At 40.0% G+C, this 18,161-nt stretch overlaps 1 protein-coding gene across 1 annotated transcript in view; it reads left to right on the top strand.

The window, feature by feature from the left end:
* DNHD1 (dynein heavy chain domain 1) overlaps positions 1 to 18,161 on the top strand; it is a gene marked incomplete at both ends in the record, with an annotated part of 65,411 nt that overhangs the window by 6,948 nt on the left and 40,302 nt on the right. The window contains 6 exon segments of the mRNA XM_079929559.1: positions 875 to 1,078; positions 1,158 to 1,268; positions 3,266 to 3,422; positions 9,311 to 9,565; positions 9,675 to 9,812; positions 9,946 to 9,997. Of these exon segments, the coding sequence (XP_079785685.1) occupies positions 875 to 1,078; positions 1,158 to 1,268; positions 3,266 to 3,422; positions 9,311 to 9,565; positions 9,675 to 9,812; positions 9,946 to 9,997 (917 nt within the window).

The raw sequence follows: 18,161 nt of genomic DNA, 5'->3' as shown, positions 1-18,161 counted from the left end.
CATAGCATTATGGCAACTAGTTTTCTGCAACTACTATATAGTTACATATAAATTGTATTTAATGTGGGATGTAGGTGCATTTTCTTGAAATAAGACAACTTAGTAGGATGTTAAGATGGCTCTGGAGGTACTTGTCTGGTTCACTAGGTGGCAGTTTTCCTCTTTATTGGCCTGTGTCTAGTCTTCTAGTTACTCTTGCTTTTCCCCATTCTCAGTTACTCCAAACAACATTCCCTGATTATCTCTGCATGTTATTTCAGCATCTAGGGATATACATATTTTATCATTTCTAAGATGCACATTTTTTTTCACATTTCAACATCTCTGAAATTGTGATGCAGCTTACAAATTGGTGGCATATCATATTGGTGGCATTTTTTTAATTTTAGCATTTCATAAGAAAATGTTGCAACTAGGGACTTCCCTGGTGGGCCAGTGGGTGGGACTCCTCGCTCCCAATGCAGGGGGCGCGGGTTCAGTCCCTGGTTGGGGAACTAGATCCCGCATGCATGCTGCAACTAGGACCTGGCATGGCCTAAATAAATAAACAAACAAATAAATAATTTTAAAAATGCTGCAAGCTTACAATTGATGGCATCTTAGATTTGATGGGATGTTAGCTCTCTGGGTCTGGAGATAGGAACTTCTTGGGACTGGCTAGGGGTCTTTTTCTTTCTTCCCACCTATTTTTGGCTTCTGTTTCTTCTGAATATTCCATCTTTCTGGTTTGAAGATCATTCTGCTCTCTTTCCCCTCTTCCCACTTTCTTCCGCCTTCTTTCCTGCCTCCTTATTTCCCCCTTCCTGTCCTTCTTTTGTCCCTCCCTGGAGTCTGCACAAGTTTGCAAGGCTCTGATCTGTGCCCTTTCTTAAAGACCTTACAGCCTGATGGTGGTACCACCCAACAAGGTGAATTCTGAGCACTACATCTTCTCTCCCTTTGGGGTCCTGCACGTACATCCTGTGGAGGGCAGTGAGGCAATGACGCTGGGTACCTGGCACCACCACTCTGTCCTCTGGCAACAGCTCCAGTTCATTCCGTTCTTCAAGTATTTCCTCTTACGCAAGGCCTTGGCCTGGTAGGTGATGACGGGTATGGGATTTGGGAAGAAGTGTCATAAAGAGCAACAGCCACTGTCACTGCCCTCTGATCTGTAGCTGGAAGAAGGGTGTGAAGTTTCAGAGGCTGCACCGGCACCGGACTTTCCTAGAGAAGCATCTGCTCTTTGCCGTGCCCCACTTTGGAGTTGGGCTACTCCATATTAGCAGGTGAGGTCTTCAAAACACAACTTCAATGAACTTTAAAAAATTATTTTACAAGAAGTAACAACACGTTCATCGTAGAAGATTTGGAAAATACAAAAAAAAAGCACAAAGGAAGAAAATCTTCAGTCTCACCATCTACAAATAACCATGACAAACATTTTGTTGCATATCCTTGTAGTCTTTTTTCCATCACATATACCAATGTGATCATACTTTACATATTGTTAAGTAACCAGTTTTTTTCTCTGAATAATATATTCTAAACATAGCTCTATGTATTAATTAGTTTCTACATCAACTTGCCCCAGATCATACATTATTAAATATCAAATTTGAGGATGATAATGCAGGTGTTTGAAACTCTGCTCTTACTATGGTATTAATTGGATTCTTTTTTTTTTAAGAAAAGCTTAGTTACTCCTATTTTCAGTACTTTCTTGCTTTCTCTGCACAACTCTTCAACCACTCCAGTTATGTTCTGTGATAGGAGTTGCAAGCTCAGATGCCTACAGGTCCCAAGGAGGAGCTATGGAAGAAATGCAGTGGGTTCGATTCAAGACTTTAGGGAGTGTGGAACTGCAGTCAGTCTGGAGATTGCACCTGAAGAGAACAGTCACTACTCAGTTCCAACTGACTGTTGCCATGGGGAACATGGGTCCAGTGTGTCAGCCACATTATTTTTTCAGGATGACCTGGGAATCCACATTTTGTTGTCAAATCTCTTAATTTTACCTGGTTAGTGAAAATTTTTATTAAAACACTGTGCTGGCCAACTCTTAGTGGTACATATACAAACCTTTTCAGTCTGAACTCGGCCCATGGGCTACCAGTTTGCAACCTCTGCTCTAGGTATCCTCCAGTCTAGCTTAATCATCATGGCATAATTGGGCGGCACAGATCTGAATTTAAGTCCTGAACACTAGCAAGGGACTTTACTCTTTGAGCCCCAGTTTCCTGATCTGAAAACAAGAGAGGAAGATTTCTGCTACTCACAGCTGTAGTGAGAATTAAATGAGATTGTGAATATAAAGTACCATGTTCAGTGCCCCAAGAGGTACTGAATAAATTACACCCATTGTGATCATCCTCTGCTTATTAGGGGGGTCCTTCATTTTTTCCAGGATATTTAGAGATGTAGATTTTTCAGGGTGGTTGTTTGGGGAATGAATAAGAGAAGTGGGGTTTCGTCAGGGATGAAACTTCCCCATAGGGAAGTTGAAGGTTCCTCACCTTTGATTCTAAAACCTACCTGTCCTATATACACCACCAAATGTAAAATAGATAGATAGTAGGAAGCAGCCACATAGCACAGGGAGATCAGCTCGGTGCTTTGTGACCACCTAGAGGGGTGGGATAGGGAGGGTGGGAGGGAGACGCAAGAGGGAGGAGATATGGGGATATATGTATACATATAGCTGATTCACTTTGTTGTACAGCAGAAACTAACACAACATTGTAAAGCAATTATACTCCAATAAAGATGTTAAAAAATAGTAAAAAAATAAAGAAAGAAAGAAAAAATAAAATAAAACCTACCTGTCCATCTAGACTGTTAGGGCCCTTGGCTTCCCCTATTCCATGGAAGAAGCCTCTGCAGTCTCTCCTTCTAAGTCACACCTTGGGATCTCTTTGACCCTCTTTCCTGGCAGAAAGGTAACTCAGTGTAAACATTTACAATAGATAACTAATAAGAACCTGCTGCATAAAAAAATAAATAAAATCCAAAAATTAAAAAAAAATTAAATACATAAAACAAAAAAACAAAAACATTTGCACATACCCCAAGCCTTTCCCAAAGAGTTCCCCAGCCAGCAACTTCCTGGGCTTAAACTCTTCCAAAGAACCCTCAAGAGGAGGCTATCACTGTTGGTCCCTGGGAATATTATAACCTCTCTAAACCTTTGCTCATTCTGATGTGAGCTGGGCTAGGAAGAAGTCAAAGGTGTCCAAGGTAAGAGGGCAGAGTCGCTGGCTCTGAGCAGTTTAGTCCTTGATTCCAGGCTTCTGCAGGAGCTGCACTCTGTGTCCTGGCTCCCCCGTGAAGCAGATCAGTGCTACGAGTTGCTGGACCTACGGCGGGCTCTAGCCAAGGAAAACCACAAAGCTCTGCGGCTGCTCCATCGCTGCATGCATCTCTGCACATCCATCCTTCATCTGGTAAGAGGCTCCGATTTATTGGGAGCTTTTTCTCCAAGCTGAACTCGCCAGTGTTTCAGCCTTCTCTTGGCTTAAGCTTGCCTGTGTGTTCTGGACTCTGCAGTTGGCTCAGAGCCATTGTCCTGTCCAGCAACAGCAGTCTCTGCTCTAGGTGGATGGATTAATAACAGGTAGGCAGAGACTTGGACTCAACCTTTTCCTAAAGCCTTGAGCAGAGAGGAAAAGGAACATAACAACGTCTTTTTTTCAGTTGTTTGTGCCAGGAGTGTTAGAGAATTTGAGAGTTGGAATCCTCATCTTTCATGCTGCTAGGCTCATGTCTGAGCATATCTTGAACCTTTGACAGGACACTGTGGCTGGTAGAAGCATCCAGTCATGGAGTCCTTCCTTCGTGTGCCTACTTTGTATCTGTGATACATGCCACCTAAATACAGTTTATTGAAATTTTTGCATATGTATACACCCATGTAACTACCAGCAGGTCAAGATATAGAGCATTCATAGCACCTCAGCAAGCTCCCCGGTACCTCTCTCATCAGTGCCTCCACAAAGGTAACCACTGCTCTGACCTCTGTCACCATAGATTAATTTTGTCTGATTTGGAATTTCATGTAAATGGAATCAGACAGCATGTTCTCTTTTTCGTCTGGCTTTTTTCCACTCCACATTATGTTAGTGAGATTTATCCATAACATCGCAGGTAGTAGTGGCTCACTCTTTTGTATTGCTATGTAGTGTTTTACTATAAAAATGTACCACAGTTTACTTGTTAACTCTCCTGTTGATGGACACTTATGTTGGTTCCAGTTTTTTACTATTGTGAATAACTGTTATGAACATTTTTGTATGTCTTTTTTTTTTTTTTAAGATGTTGGGGGTAGGAGTTTATCAGTTAATTTATTTATTTTTGCTGTGTTGCGTCTTTCGTTTCTGTGCGAGGGCTTTCTCTAGTTGTGGCAGGCGGGGGCCCCTCTTCATTGCGGTGCGCGGGCCTCTCACTATGGCGGCCTCTCTTGTTGCGGAGCACAGGCTCCAGACGCGCAGGCTCAGTAGTTGTGGCTCACGGGCCTAGTTGCTCCGCGGCATGTGGGATCCTCCCAGACCAGGGCTCGAACCCATGTCCCCTGCATGTCCCTCTTTAATTACTCTTAACAAGGTTTTGTAGGTTTCCTTTAGAGGTCCCGAAAATATTTCATTAGATTTATTACTAGATATTTGATATTTTTTGTTGCTATTATAAAAGGTGTTTTAAAGCATTACTGTTTTCTAATAGTTGCTATACCATACACAAAAATTAATTCATGGTGGGGCTTCCCTGGTGGCGCAGTGGTTAAGGATACGCCTGCCAATGCAGGGGACACGGGTTTGATCCCTGATCCAGGAAGATCCCACATGCCACAGAGCAAGTAAGCCCGTGTGCCACAACTACCGAGCCTGCGCTCTAGAGCCCGCAAGCCACAACTACTGAAGGCCGCGCGTGTAGAGCCCGAGCTCCACAACAAGAGAAGCCTGTGCACCACAAGGAAGAGTAGCCCCCGCTCACTGCAACTAGAGAAAGCCCGTGTGTAGCAACAAAGACCGAATGCAACCAAAAAAAAAGAAAAAAATTAATTCATGGTGGATAAAAGACATTAAGTATGAAAAGAAAATCCGAAAAGCTTTCAGAAGATATTATGGGATAATATTTTTATCATCTCAGGGTTTCTTAAAATATAAAAATTATAAACCATAAAATAATACATTGTCTATATTAAAATTAATTTTTAAAAAAATCACCATAAAAAGAGTGAAAGGACAAGCAAATGCAACAGTTACCTCTTTCTGTGCTGCTATGTGGAGTGAATGGAACCTGTCCCTGTTGGCAGTCACCCCAAAGGCGGGGGGGGGGCAGTGAGGGAAGATGAGTAATCAACACAGCTGGCAACTGGATTGTTACAGAACCAAGCTTGTAATCTGTGCTAAATAAAAACATGCTGCTGCCCGTCAAAATGTAGCATTACTGAACAACTCAAATAGATTAGAAACAAATAAATAATGATATTAAATGAGAATGTTTGGTAGACACTCTTACCAATTTTTAAGGAAGTTTCCTTCAATTCCTAGTTTGTTAAGAGGGTTTTTTTCATGAATGGGTGTTGAATTTTGTCCAATGATTTTTTTTCTACTTTTATTTAGATGATCATGGGATTTTTCTCCTTTAGTCTGTTAATATGGTGAATTCTCAGTGTTAGACCACCTTTGCATTACTGGGATAAACCCATTTCCTTCCTTCCTCCCTTCTTTCCTTCCTTGTGTAACTTTTAATTTTGATATAATTTCAAACTTATTAGGAGAGTTGCAAGGATAGTGTAATAAATTCTCATATACCTTTCACCCAGATGGTTATTTTTGTCCCTTTTATGTTATCCTTTATGCTCTTTTTATTTCTCTATGTGTATATACATTATTTTGCTGAACCATCTGAGAGTGAGTTGCAGACATCAAGTCCATTTACCCCTAAATATGCCAGTGTGTTTATTGTAAGAACAAGAACATTTTCTTCCATAACTATAGTACAATTATAAAAAATTAGGAATTTCACTTTGATATGTTCTACTATCTAACCCACAACGCTTATTAAAAATTTGCCAATTATTTCAATAATGTCCTTTTTAACTATGTTTTCTTCCCTGCTTTATGATCCAATCCAGAATCATACATCACATTTAATGGTCACTGAGAGATATACATTAAAAATCCCCTCCTATGGGCTCCCCTGGTGGCGCAGTGGTTGAGAGTCCGCCTGCCGATGCAGGGGACACGGGTTCGTGCCCCGGTCCGGGAAGATCCCACATGCCGTGGAGCGGCTGGGCCCGTGAGCCATGGCTGCTGAGCCTGCGTGTCCAGAGCCTATGCTCTGCAACGGGAGAGGCCACAACAGTGAGAGGCCCGCATACGGCAAAGAAAAAAAAAAAAAAAATCCCCTCCTATGACTATAGATTTATTAATGTCTCCTTGATGTTCTTTAGGTTTGCAACATGTACTTCAAAATCATGTTGTTATGTGCATAAAGGTTCATAACTTTATTGATATGAAAATGTCTTCACTCTTATTACTACTTTTCTACTAGAGTTCTCTTTTGTCTGATATTAACAGCATCAAGCATTTGCTTGAACTATCTTCTTCTATCCCTTTGTTTTCAACCTCCCTTTGTTACTTTGTTTTATATATATCTCTTAGAAAGAGCTGGGAAACGTTTTGTCTGAGGGTCTGTTACAGGCTTGGCTTTGTTTTTCCCATCTCATTTTGGTGTTTTCTATTTCCTATGCTTTCTATTTGAGTCTTCCTTGTGTTTTTTGTCCTTCATTGGGTTGTTTTACATTTTTGTTGCTATTGCTATCCTCTTCTGATTTGGATGTTATACATTTTATTCTTCTCGTGATTGCCCAGGAACTACTCAGTGTCTACTCATCTTTCTTAGTTTCAGAATCTTGATTTTATTTCTTTTCTTAGACTCCTACCTGGAGAAAGGCTTGTAACTCAGTTCTGGGCAATGAAACTTAAGTGGAAGTCACTGGGAAAACTTTTAGAAAGAGGCAGATCCAACTGGAATGTCTTTGGGGACCTTTACTCCTGTCTTATTGCCTAACCCTTGGATGAAATTTCTGGTGCTGGGGAAGCCATCTCACCACGATGAGGGCGAAAGGCATATTGAGGATGGAAGAAGAGGAAGATAGAGGGAGCTTTGTTCTGACTGATATTATTGGGGCAATATGCCATCCATGGATTTCTTACTGCATTAAATAAACCTTTACTTGCTTAAGCCATACTTTTTCTGGTTTTCTCTTCCTTGCAGCTGAATGCCTATGTAAGACATTTATACACCTGCCTAACAGAGGTAGCTGTTCAATTTATATTTTTATAACAATGTTTCTTTCATGTCTTTTCCTAAAAACACCCACTCAGAGAGGCCTTCTCTAGTCACCCTATTTGAGATTGTGAAAGCTCCATTATTACGAGAACTCCTGATTCCTCTTCTTCTGCTCTGTTGTTTTTTTCACAGCACTTATAATTTTCACATACAATATAAATTTATTATTTATATGTTTACTGTATATTACTTATTTATTATGTTTCTTGTATTCCCCCCCAACAAGAGGGTAGGGATTTTTATCTGTTTCATTCACTAACATGTCTCTATTGCTTACTATAGTGTATGCCATGGAGTAGGTGCTCTGTGAATATTTGTTGACTGAATGAATGCCAGGTTGAGTTTGTGTCTATATCTTTCTTCTAAGCAGAATAAAACCTTAGCACTCTTCTAATTTCCTTTCTCTCCTCTCTTCCTCTCCCCACTCTCTACCCTTCTCATTATGCTTTTATTGATATCTCCTGGAATTTTAGTTCTAGATTGTTATGAACATTCTTGTTTTACAGCTACTCATTTAGAATTAACGATGTGTATCACAAATTGTTTTTTGCTCATCAGAGCTTCTTGTAGACCACTTTATCCTCTTATATTCATTTTCCTCTGTCAGAAATATACTGTTGTTTATTTTTTTTTCCAGAGAGAATCTGTGGATGGTGAATTTTTAGTCTTTGTATATCTAAGAATGTCTTTATTCATCCTCAAACTTTATTCATCCTCAAACAAAAAGTGATACTGTGGCTAGATACAGTATCCTAGGTTTTAAAAATTTCCTTAGAACTCTAAAGATATTGCCCCTAATGATGAGGTTTTAAAAACATATACTGATAAGATGTTATGGAAAAACCTAAACAAACTTTTCGGCCAACTCAATAACTATTGTTGTTGTTGTTTTTATGGTTTTATCCTAGTTATCACTCAGTAAGCCCTTTCAGTGTGAGGTGGTACATTCTTTTTATGAACATTTACTGTGGAACGGGCCATGCCAGGCACTGTGTTAAGCAGTAGAGACATGAAATAAGGTGTGACGGAGGCCTCCTTGGAGAATTTACAGTGTAGTGGATGAGTCACACGAGTAGATAATGGTACACTGGACTAAGGACTATGACGTGGGAAGCACTGGGTATTGAGGGTATTGCTAGAGCACAGGAGAGGACACCTCGCCAAGTCCGAGGCATGTCCGTATATGACACGCCTAGCAGTCTCAACTGCCTTGGGTCTGGATCTCAGAAGACTGGGATCTGAGCTCAGAGTTAGCAGAATACAATCCACAGACCACTCGTAGTTCTAATCACAAGCTCTGTTGAGCATCAGAAAGAATAGGAGAGCAGCAAGGACAAAAGGTCCATCTGGCCAAATGTGTCTTTCTGGTGTCTCCCCGCTGTTCCTCAACAGGACAGGCCCAGAGGTGGCAACTATCAGCCACCTGTGTAGGCTGAGGAACTCCCCAGTTGCGAGAAGAACCCACAAAGAGGTCCCCAGGCTTTCAACCCTATTCCCTGTCCCCCACTAGAAAGTCTATGTCAGTAGCCAGAGACAGCTTCTACTCTCACAGAAGGCAGTGTTGTGCTGGTCAGCAGGCCACATCACCCAGGCCTGGTGATCGGACTCCATATCCTGGAATAATTGCTGAGCCTTACTTAGCCAGTCTCTCTTTTTCTTTGTCTAATCTATGCATTGTGAATCTCTCTATTTACACATGCACACATTTTCTATTTGAGTTCCATCCTGGGGGCTCTTGGCAGACAGGCCTGGCCTATCAAAATAACTCACTGTAGCTTCTCCATGTATCTTCTCCATTTCACGTCTTCCCTGGTCGCCTAAAGATTTCCAGGGCCAATCTGTACTAAAAAGCAGCCATTCATGTGTATATCTAGGTTTTAGGCTCCATGACCTGAGGGCTTTGCAACGGGCCAGTGGGTGGCCAGTTTGGTCTCCATCCCCCTTTCTCCAGTGAATTTTCCACTCTCTATTCTGACAGATTCACGAGGATACCTACCACATGCAACAGGGCCTGCAGGAGCAAGTGAAAAACTGCAAGGGGATCAGGACAGGACAGGGCTCCCTATACCTTCAGAGGGTGCAGTGCCAGCAGCTGGAGCAGAAGCTGAAGCAGGCAGAAGCCTGGTTGCTGCAGATGGGACAACTGGCCCGCCTGGTAGACTACATGATTTGCCAGAACCTCGTGTCCATCATAGAGGACGAGATAACCTCTTTTGTGGCCAACATCTTGCAAGTGAGGTGGTGGGTGGCATGTGTGGAGGTTGGCGGGCAGTCAGGGGCCAGCTGGTAGGGAGCGGATACTGACATCTAGCCCCACCACCTCTCCTAACCCTCTTTTACAGGCTCCAAGGCAGGAACCCTTTCTCTCAGCGCAGCTGGTCTTTGACAGTTGTGGCCAGCTGTCTCATGAGCCCTGTATTGAAAATATGATCCAGATTATAATTGGGGGCCTAAGGTCTACGAAGGTCTCTGCCCTGAAGGTATTCTGGATTGGACAGGGGGCTGGCTGTAGGAATTCCCACTTCCTATCCTCTGTATAATCAGAAGCTCTCAGCCTGGTCTGAACCCTCATTGTTTGCTATCTCTGCCCCTTCTCTGTACCTTGGCATGAAGGTAATGCAGTGTACAGACCCGAAGACCTTCTGGGATTCCCTGTATTTTGAAGGTATTTAAGGAGCCCTAGGCAGCGGGGAGGAAGGGTGGAAGGAGGGAGAAGGGCACGTGCAGTGTCCTAATGGCCAGAGAGTTGGGCACTGGGCATGCATGGAGCAGCTCTAACCTGGGTCTGCACATGTGTTGGGGGGTAGGAGAGTGGAGGCATGTTTTTGCTCACTCGTGCATGTGCCTATGTGTATGTACGTGCACGTACCTGAGTGCAGTGAGAGGTGTATGAAAGAGTGTGAATACATTGTCCTTTGATTTGTCCTAACTCCATGAGGTTTTTCTCTAATGTCATAATGGCGTTTCATTTACAGTTGGATTTGATTGCTAAGTTAATTTGTACTTGTTTGAAGAACTCTGCCTGTTCAATATTTGCTTTATTTCATGCAGCTCTTTTTCATTTCATATAGAATAATTCATTAGTATTATTGAGCTATTTTATAGTTACCAGTTATCATTGATTATCAGTCCTCAAAACTAGTAAATCGTCAGGGAGGAAATACACCTTCACATTCCCTTTATTTGGAATACTCACGCTGTCACAGATAAAACCATTAAATGCATTCAGTCACCTCTGACATGTAGGTACTTTTTCATTTTCCCATTCAACTAGTACGTTTTCATTAAGATAATGTAAAGACACCAGGTTAATTTTAGGAATTAGGTGACAAGGAAGAAAAAGGGTCATTGAAAGGAGCCTGTGTTTTTCTTTCCTTTGTTTGTTTTTTTGGCCGCGCCTCGCAGCATGCAGGATCTTAGTTCCCCGACCAGGGATCGAACCAGTGCCCCCTGCAGTGGAAATTCGGAGTCGTAACCACTAGACCTCCAGGGAATTCCCGAGCCTGTGTCTTTGACAAATCACACCAGTTGCGGCACATTTTTTTCTCAAGTGAATCTAGATTAATCAATAGAGATTACTGATGTTTGTTTTACATGGTACAGTGGAAAAAGGAAGGGCTCTGAAATCAGACAGGCTAGTTCACTAATCTGTAAAATGGGAAAACAAAAATACCTCACTTGCAGCATTGTTTTGAAGAATAAAAGAGTAATATGTTTAGAATAGTGTTCAGCACATAGTAGTACATGTTACAGATAGTATCTTATTAGTAGTAGTATTAAAGATTTAGGTAAATCATACATTTCACAGTGCTTTCTCATTATTCATACTGTGCACATGCTCCAGTGTTTTCCTTTGAATGGCAAAACAAACAAACAAAAACCCTTCAACTTTTATTCTAAATCCAGCGAAAGGGAGAATATTCACTTGCAATGTCTTGGGTTATCCCTTCTACTTTTAGAAAAGCATCAGGGACTGATGTATTTAGGGGTGAAGTGTCACGATACTCATATCTTGCAAGTATTGGGTTGGCCAAAAAGTTCATTTGGTGTTTTCAATAACTACGGCAAATCCTGAATGAACTTTTTGGCCAAACCAATAGTTTAGGGAAAAGAAAAATAGAAGGAAAAACAAAAAAAGCAATGTGGCAAAATGTTAATAATTGTTGAGTCTAAGTGGACAGATAAAGAAAGGAGTGTGTAGATCCTTTAAACTTTTCTACATGTTTGAGATTTTTCAAAATCAGAATTTGAAGGAAAAAAACAAGGCCAGCATGGAAAATCAAGTTAATATCGTGGAGGAACCAGAATCAAAGTTCTGATTTGGGATTTTTCTCTAAGTTCTTTATGAAAATTAGAGTAATATACAATAAACATGTAGCAGGTAAAACACTACAAGTAGTCTTTAAGAAATACATTCATCTGAGAAATCTTTTACTTAAATGAGGCAAAATTTGTATGGCATTTTAACCAAATTACAAAATGATTTCAGTACCTCCATTTATACCCCAAAATATGAAAAATAAGCCCCTTATAACAGAAAATTATATATTTACTAGATTCTAGTCCCTAGAAGAATACCCAGTGCTTTACTAATAAAGTGCTTGTAACATATTCTCTGTTCATAAGCTACGTTCTATGACATTTTCCAGAGGACAGTCTTAGAACTGGAACATTTTGAGACCAAAAAGAGGTTATTAATGTTACTATCGGATGCTCTTACAGTCTTATCAGGAATATTCTGCAGTTTAAAACTGAGAAATACAATCAGATAATCATTTTCCTCATCTGGCAGGTGTCAAGTTCAGGAACTATTACCTTAAAGTTCTTACTTTAACTTTACTATGGCAATATCCTACCAAGATTGCAATATCTTTTTGAGAAATGAAGGAAACAATAGCAAAGATCAACAAAACTAAAAACTGATTCTTTGAGAAGATAAACAAAATTGATAAACCATTAGCCAGACTCATCAAGAAAAGAAAGGGAGAAGACTCAAATCAACAGAATTAGAAATGAAAAAGGAGAAGTAACAACTGACACTGCAGAAATACAAAGGATCATGAGAGATTACTACAAGTAACTCTATGCCAATAAAATGGACAACCTGGGAGAAATGGACAAATTTTTAGAAAAGCACAACCTTCCAAGACTGAACCAGGAAGAAATAGAAAACACGAACAGACCAATCACAAGTAATGAAATTGAAACTGTAATTAAAAATCTTCCAACAAACAAAAGTCCAGGACCAGATGGCTTCACAGGTGAATTCTATCAAACATTTAGAGAAGAGCTAACACCCATCCTTCTCAAACTATTCCAAAATATAGCAGAGGGAGGAACACTCCCAAACTCATTCTATGAGGCCACCATCACCCTGATACCAAAACCAGACAAAGATGTCACAAAAAAGAAAACTACAGGCCAATATCACTGATGAACATAGATGCAAAAATCCTCAACAAAATACTAGCAAACAGAATCCAACAGCACATTAAAAGAGTCATAGACCATGATCAAGTGGGTTTATCCCACGAATGCAAGGTTTCTCCAATATATGTAAATCAATCAACGTGATAAACCATATTAACAAATTGAAGGAGAAAAACCATATGATCATCTCAATAGATGCAGAAAAAGCTTTCAACAAAATTCAACACCAATTTATGATAGAAACTCTCTAGAAAGTAGTCATAGAGGGAAACTACCTCAACATAATAAAGGCCATATATGACAAACCCACAGCCAACATCGTTCTCAATGGTGAAAAACTGAAACCATTTCCTCTAAGATCAGGAACAAGACAAGGGTGCCCATTCTCACACTATTATTCAACATAGTTTTGGAAGTTTTAGCCACAGCAATCAGAGAAGAAAAATAAATAAAAGGAATCCAAATCAGAAAAGAATAATTAAAATTGTCACTGTTTGCAGATGACATGATACTATACATAGAGAATCCTAAAGATGCTACCAGAAAACAACTACAGCTAATCAATGAATTTGGTAAAGTTGCAGGATACAAAATTAATGCACAGAAATCTCTTGCATTCCTATATACTAATGATAAAAAATCTGAAAGAGAAATTAAGGAAACACTCCCATTTACCATTGCAACAAAAAGAATAAAATACCTAGGAATAAACCTACCTAAGGAGACAAAAGACCTGTATGCAGAAAACTGTAAGACACTGATGAAAGAAATTAAAGATGATACCAACAGACGGAGAGATATACCATGTTCTTGGATTGGAAGAATCAACATTGTGAAAATGTCTACACTGCCCAAAGCAATCTACAGATTCAATGCAATCCCTATTAAACTACCAATGGCATTTTTCACAGAACTGGAACAAAAAGTTTCACAATTTGTATGGAAACAGAAAAGACCTCGAGTAGCCAAAGCAAGCTTGAGAAAGAAAAACGGAGCTGGAGGAATCAGGCTCCCGGACTTCAGACTATACTAGAAAGCTACAGTAATCAAGACAGTATGGTACTGGCACAAAAACAGAAATATAGATCAATGGAACAGGATAGAAAGCCCAGAGATAAACCCACACACCTTATCTTTGATAAAGGAGGCAAGAATATACAGTGGAGAAAAGACAGCCTCTTCAATAAGTGGTGCTGGGAAAACTGGACGGCTACATGTAAAAGAATGAAATTAGAACACTTCCTAACACCATACACAAAAATAAACTCAAAATGGATTAAAGACCTAAATGTAAGGCCAGACACTATAAAACTCTTAGAGGAAAACATAGGCAGAACACTCTATGACATAAATCACAGCAAGATCCTTTTTGACCCACCTCCTAGAGAAATGGAAATAAAAACTAAAATAAACAAATGACACCTAGTGAAACTTAAAAGCTTTTGCACAGCAAAGGAAACCATAAAAAAGACAACCCTCAGAATGGGAGAAAATATTTGCAAATGAAGCAACTGACAAAGGATTAATCTCCAAAATTTACAAGCAGCTCATGCAGCTCAATATGAAAAAAACAAACAACCCAATCCAAAAATGGGCAGAAGATCTAAATAGACATTTCTCCAAAGAAGATATACAGATTGCTAACAAACACATGAAATGATGCTCAACATCACTAATCGTTAGAGAAATACAAATCAAAACTACAATGAGGTATCACCTCACACCGGTCAGAATAGCCACGATCAAAAAATCTACAGGGCTTCCCTGTTGGCGCAGTGGTTGAGAGTCCGCCTGCCGATGCAGGGGACACAGGTTCGTGCCCCGGTCCAGGAAGATCCCACATGCCGCAGAGTGGCTGGGCCTGTGAGATATGGCCGCTGATCCTGGGCGTCCAGAGCCTATGCTCTGCAATGGGAGGAGCCACAACAGTGAGAGGCCCACGTACCGCAAAAAAAAAAAAAAAAAGAAAAGAAAAAATAATCTACAAGCAATAAGTGCTGGAGAAGGTGTGGAGAAAAGGGAACCCTCTTGCACTGTTGGTGGTAATGTAAATGATACAGCCACTATGGAGAACAGTATGGAGGTTCCTTAAAAAGCTAAATATAGAACTACCATACTACCCAGAAATCCCACCACTGGGCATATACCCTGAGAAAACTATAAAAAGAGTCATGTACCACAATGTTCAAATTGCAGCACTATTTACAATAGCCAGGACATGGAAGCAACCTAAGTGTCCATCGACAGATTAATGGATAAAGAAGATGTGGCACATATATACAATGGAATATTACTCAGCCATTAAAGGAAATGAAATTGAGTTATTTGTAGTGAGGTGGATGGACCTAGAGTCTGTCATACAGAGTGAAGTAAGTCAGAAAAACAAATACCATATGCTAACACATATATATGGAATCTAAACAACAACAACAAAATGATTCTGATGAACCTAAGGGCAGGACAGGAATAAAGACACAGACGTAGAGAATGGACTTGAGGACATGGGGAGGGGCAAGGGTAAGCTGGGACGAAGTGAGAGAGTAGCATGGACATATACACACTACCAAATGTAAAATAGATAGCTAGTGGGAAGCAGCTGCATAGCACAGGGAGATCAGCTCGGTGCTTTGTGACCACCTAGACGGGTGGGGTAAGGAGGGTGGGAGGGAGACATAAGAAGGAGGGGATATGGGGATATACATATGCATATAGGTGATTCACTTTGTTATACAGCAGAAAATAACACAACACTGTAAAGCAATTATACTCCAATAAAGAAGTTTAAAAATAAAAGAATATATTTTTGATATTTGTGGTAAGATAAATCTGTAACCCTGAAAAGGGACAAAGGATTACTTCATTTTTATTATAAAAATTTCTTGAAGTAGATTTTTGTTGGAATGGTGTTGAAGTTAGCTTAGAGATATAATGCAAAGAACGAAACTGTCCTTAGTATATATTTTTCCAGGGGGCTGCATATGGCAGGGAGGGTCTCTTGGGAATGTGAGGTGTGAACAGTATGACCAGCAAGAGGAAGTATAGATGGAAGCAGTGTAACAGTGAGCGGGTTCATAGATGAGAGGGGAAGGAGTTTTTTTTCTTGCCACTCTGTAAGAAATTTTGAAACGATGAAAAGTCCTATAAATATGTTTGACAAGTTGCTTTGCTCTGTGTGAAATGTCTGAGTTACTCCTTCAAGGAAACCTACTGTAAAGACCTATCATTATTTAGGTCTTTCAAGTTGGATGGATATTTTAAAATGCAGCTCCATGTTGACTCATATGTATTATACTAAAACATATATATTTTAAATGGAAGCCCAAATCACTCAGCAGTGACAGGTAACTTATGTTTCTTTGATTTACTTGATATCAGTTCTCTTTATTTCACTCTTACTCTGGCTAAGAAGTCATTAGTGTTCTGTGCTGTTGGGATATTGCATTCGCCAAATTATATTAAAAATGCACTAGCTTTTCTTTCCATTGCTCAGAAGCACACATGAATTGACTGTATAGCACCATATTGCCTGAGTGCTCTCATGGGTCTTGGCACCTTGAATCACAGTTCTCCAACCCCATCTTTGTTTTGGAGCTCACAAAACAGAGAGTTACCAAATTCAAAGGCAGAAAAGATGTAGCAGCACCAAACTTCAGAGAAATTGAAACTAGAAAGTCAGGAAGAGAGTCCCTGTCTCTCAAATTGCTGATTAGCCTTTCATCTCTACTTCTGCCTGTGCTTCTTCCCAATTCCCCTGATTCTCTCCTAACACTAGCTGTCTCTGCTTCCTTTGAACTTTCTGCTCCCTTATAACCATTGCTTCCAAAGGACTTAGACTTTCTATGCCACCAGCTCCATTCTTGACTCTATATATGATCTTTCAGTTAAGTTTTCCTGATTGTGTGACTTAGTTCAAATTTTCCAGACAAGAAATAGGATTGATTCAGCCTACCCTACAGAGAGTCATGTATCCGTAAGATCTGGCAAGAGCAATGGGCCATGGTACGAATTAATTGGTTTTCGCTATAGGTCACAGCATATCCTCTTAGAAGGGTGTATATGGTGGAGGAGGCTCCAATCTTCAGCTATGCTTGTCCTGGCTCTAAACATCTATTATATGGGCCTAAATGTGCAAGTTGGTTTTGGATTACATATCCTAACTCAAAACTAGCTAAGGAAAAGGGGAGATTTTTTACTGGCTCCTATAACTAAGAAATTAATGAATACAGCTGGATTCAGGCTCAGCTGGATTCAGGGCTCAGGCAATGTCATCAAGGCTTTATCTCTCTCTCTTAGTCCTTTGATTTTACTTGTGAGTTTGAATTCTAAATCACTGAGAATGCTGTCAGCTGGAAGTAACAGAAGACCTAAGAGTAGCCTAAACAATACAATCATCTCACCTAACAAGAAGTCTCCAGGTAGCTTCCAGGGTTGGTTCAGTGGCTCAGAAATGTCATCAAGTACCAGGCTCTTTATATCCTTCCCCAATTCCATTCTGGGTTTAGCTCTAGGTAACGACAGATCCTCTTGGAAGGGTATGTGTGCTAGGGGAAGCTGCAGTCAAAAATCCTTTTTCATCCTCAGGCTATTACATTGTAGTTGCAAGACAAGTTGCAGCTCCATGCATCCCATTCTCAAGCAAAGCCATGTTTTAAAAAGGGGAGGCAAGGTTAGAGAGAAAGCTCTCCTTGCCTGACTCTCACTTATTATCAGAAAAATAAATCTTCTCCAGAAACTCCCCAGCAGATGCACTGTTACAGCTCATTGTAAAAATCCAGGTGTGGGAAATCAAAGGGCTGATATTTTTAGTTTCTCGCGGAAGATAGGCTCTACCACCATGGAAGAAGGGAGAAGCGAATGGCTATTAGTTGGTCAAGCAATATGCCTTCCAAGGTTTCATTCTTCAGATAGGCTCTCTCCTCCTGGCAAGGAAGAGAATCTCCAGCATTCTCTACATTGTCATTTCTGCTATATTCTTACCCTTTTAATAATTTTATTATTGAATAAAACCTCATTTGAGTTCTACAAGTAACAATATCCTCACTAGCAGTCCTTATGTTGATGTCTCTTTTAGTCATTTTGTTTGTCCAATGTTCATTCTCTATTTAGATTCCTCAGGATGGGCTTGTGGGAGCAGAAGTCTCAAGTTCTTCTATGTTGATAATAGTTTGTACCCTTTGAAAGTTAGTATTACCAGTTGTAAAATCATTGCCTCATATGTTCTTCCTTTCCATATCTTAAAGATATTACTCCATTTTCTTCTGGCATTAAAAGTTGTTGTCAAAAAAATCTGATAATAATCTAATTTTATTTCCTTTATAAATCACTTGCTTTTTTTTTTTTTTTTTTTGCCTAGATACCTAAAATATTTTTTCCTTGAAATTCAGTAATTTTAGTAGAAT

The sequence above is a fragment of the Stenella coeruleoalba genome (genome assembly GCF_951394435.1).
Source record: "Stenella coeruleoalba genome assembly, chromosome: 8".
Classification (NCBI taxonomy): Eukaryota; Metazoa; Chordata; class Mammalia; order Artiodactyla; family Delphinidae; genus Stenella; species Stenella coeruleoalba.
The sequence above is the reverse complement of the archived record's forward strand: the minus strand, read 5'-3'. Positions and strand labels throughout refer to the sequence as shown.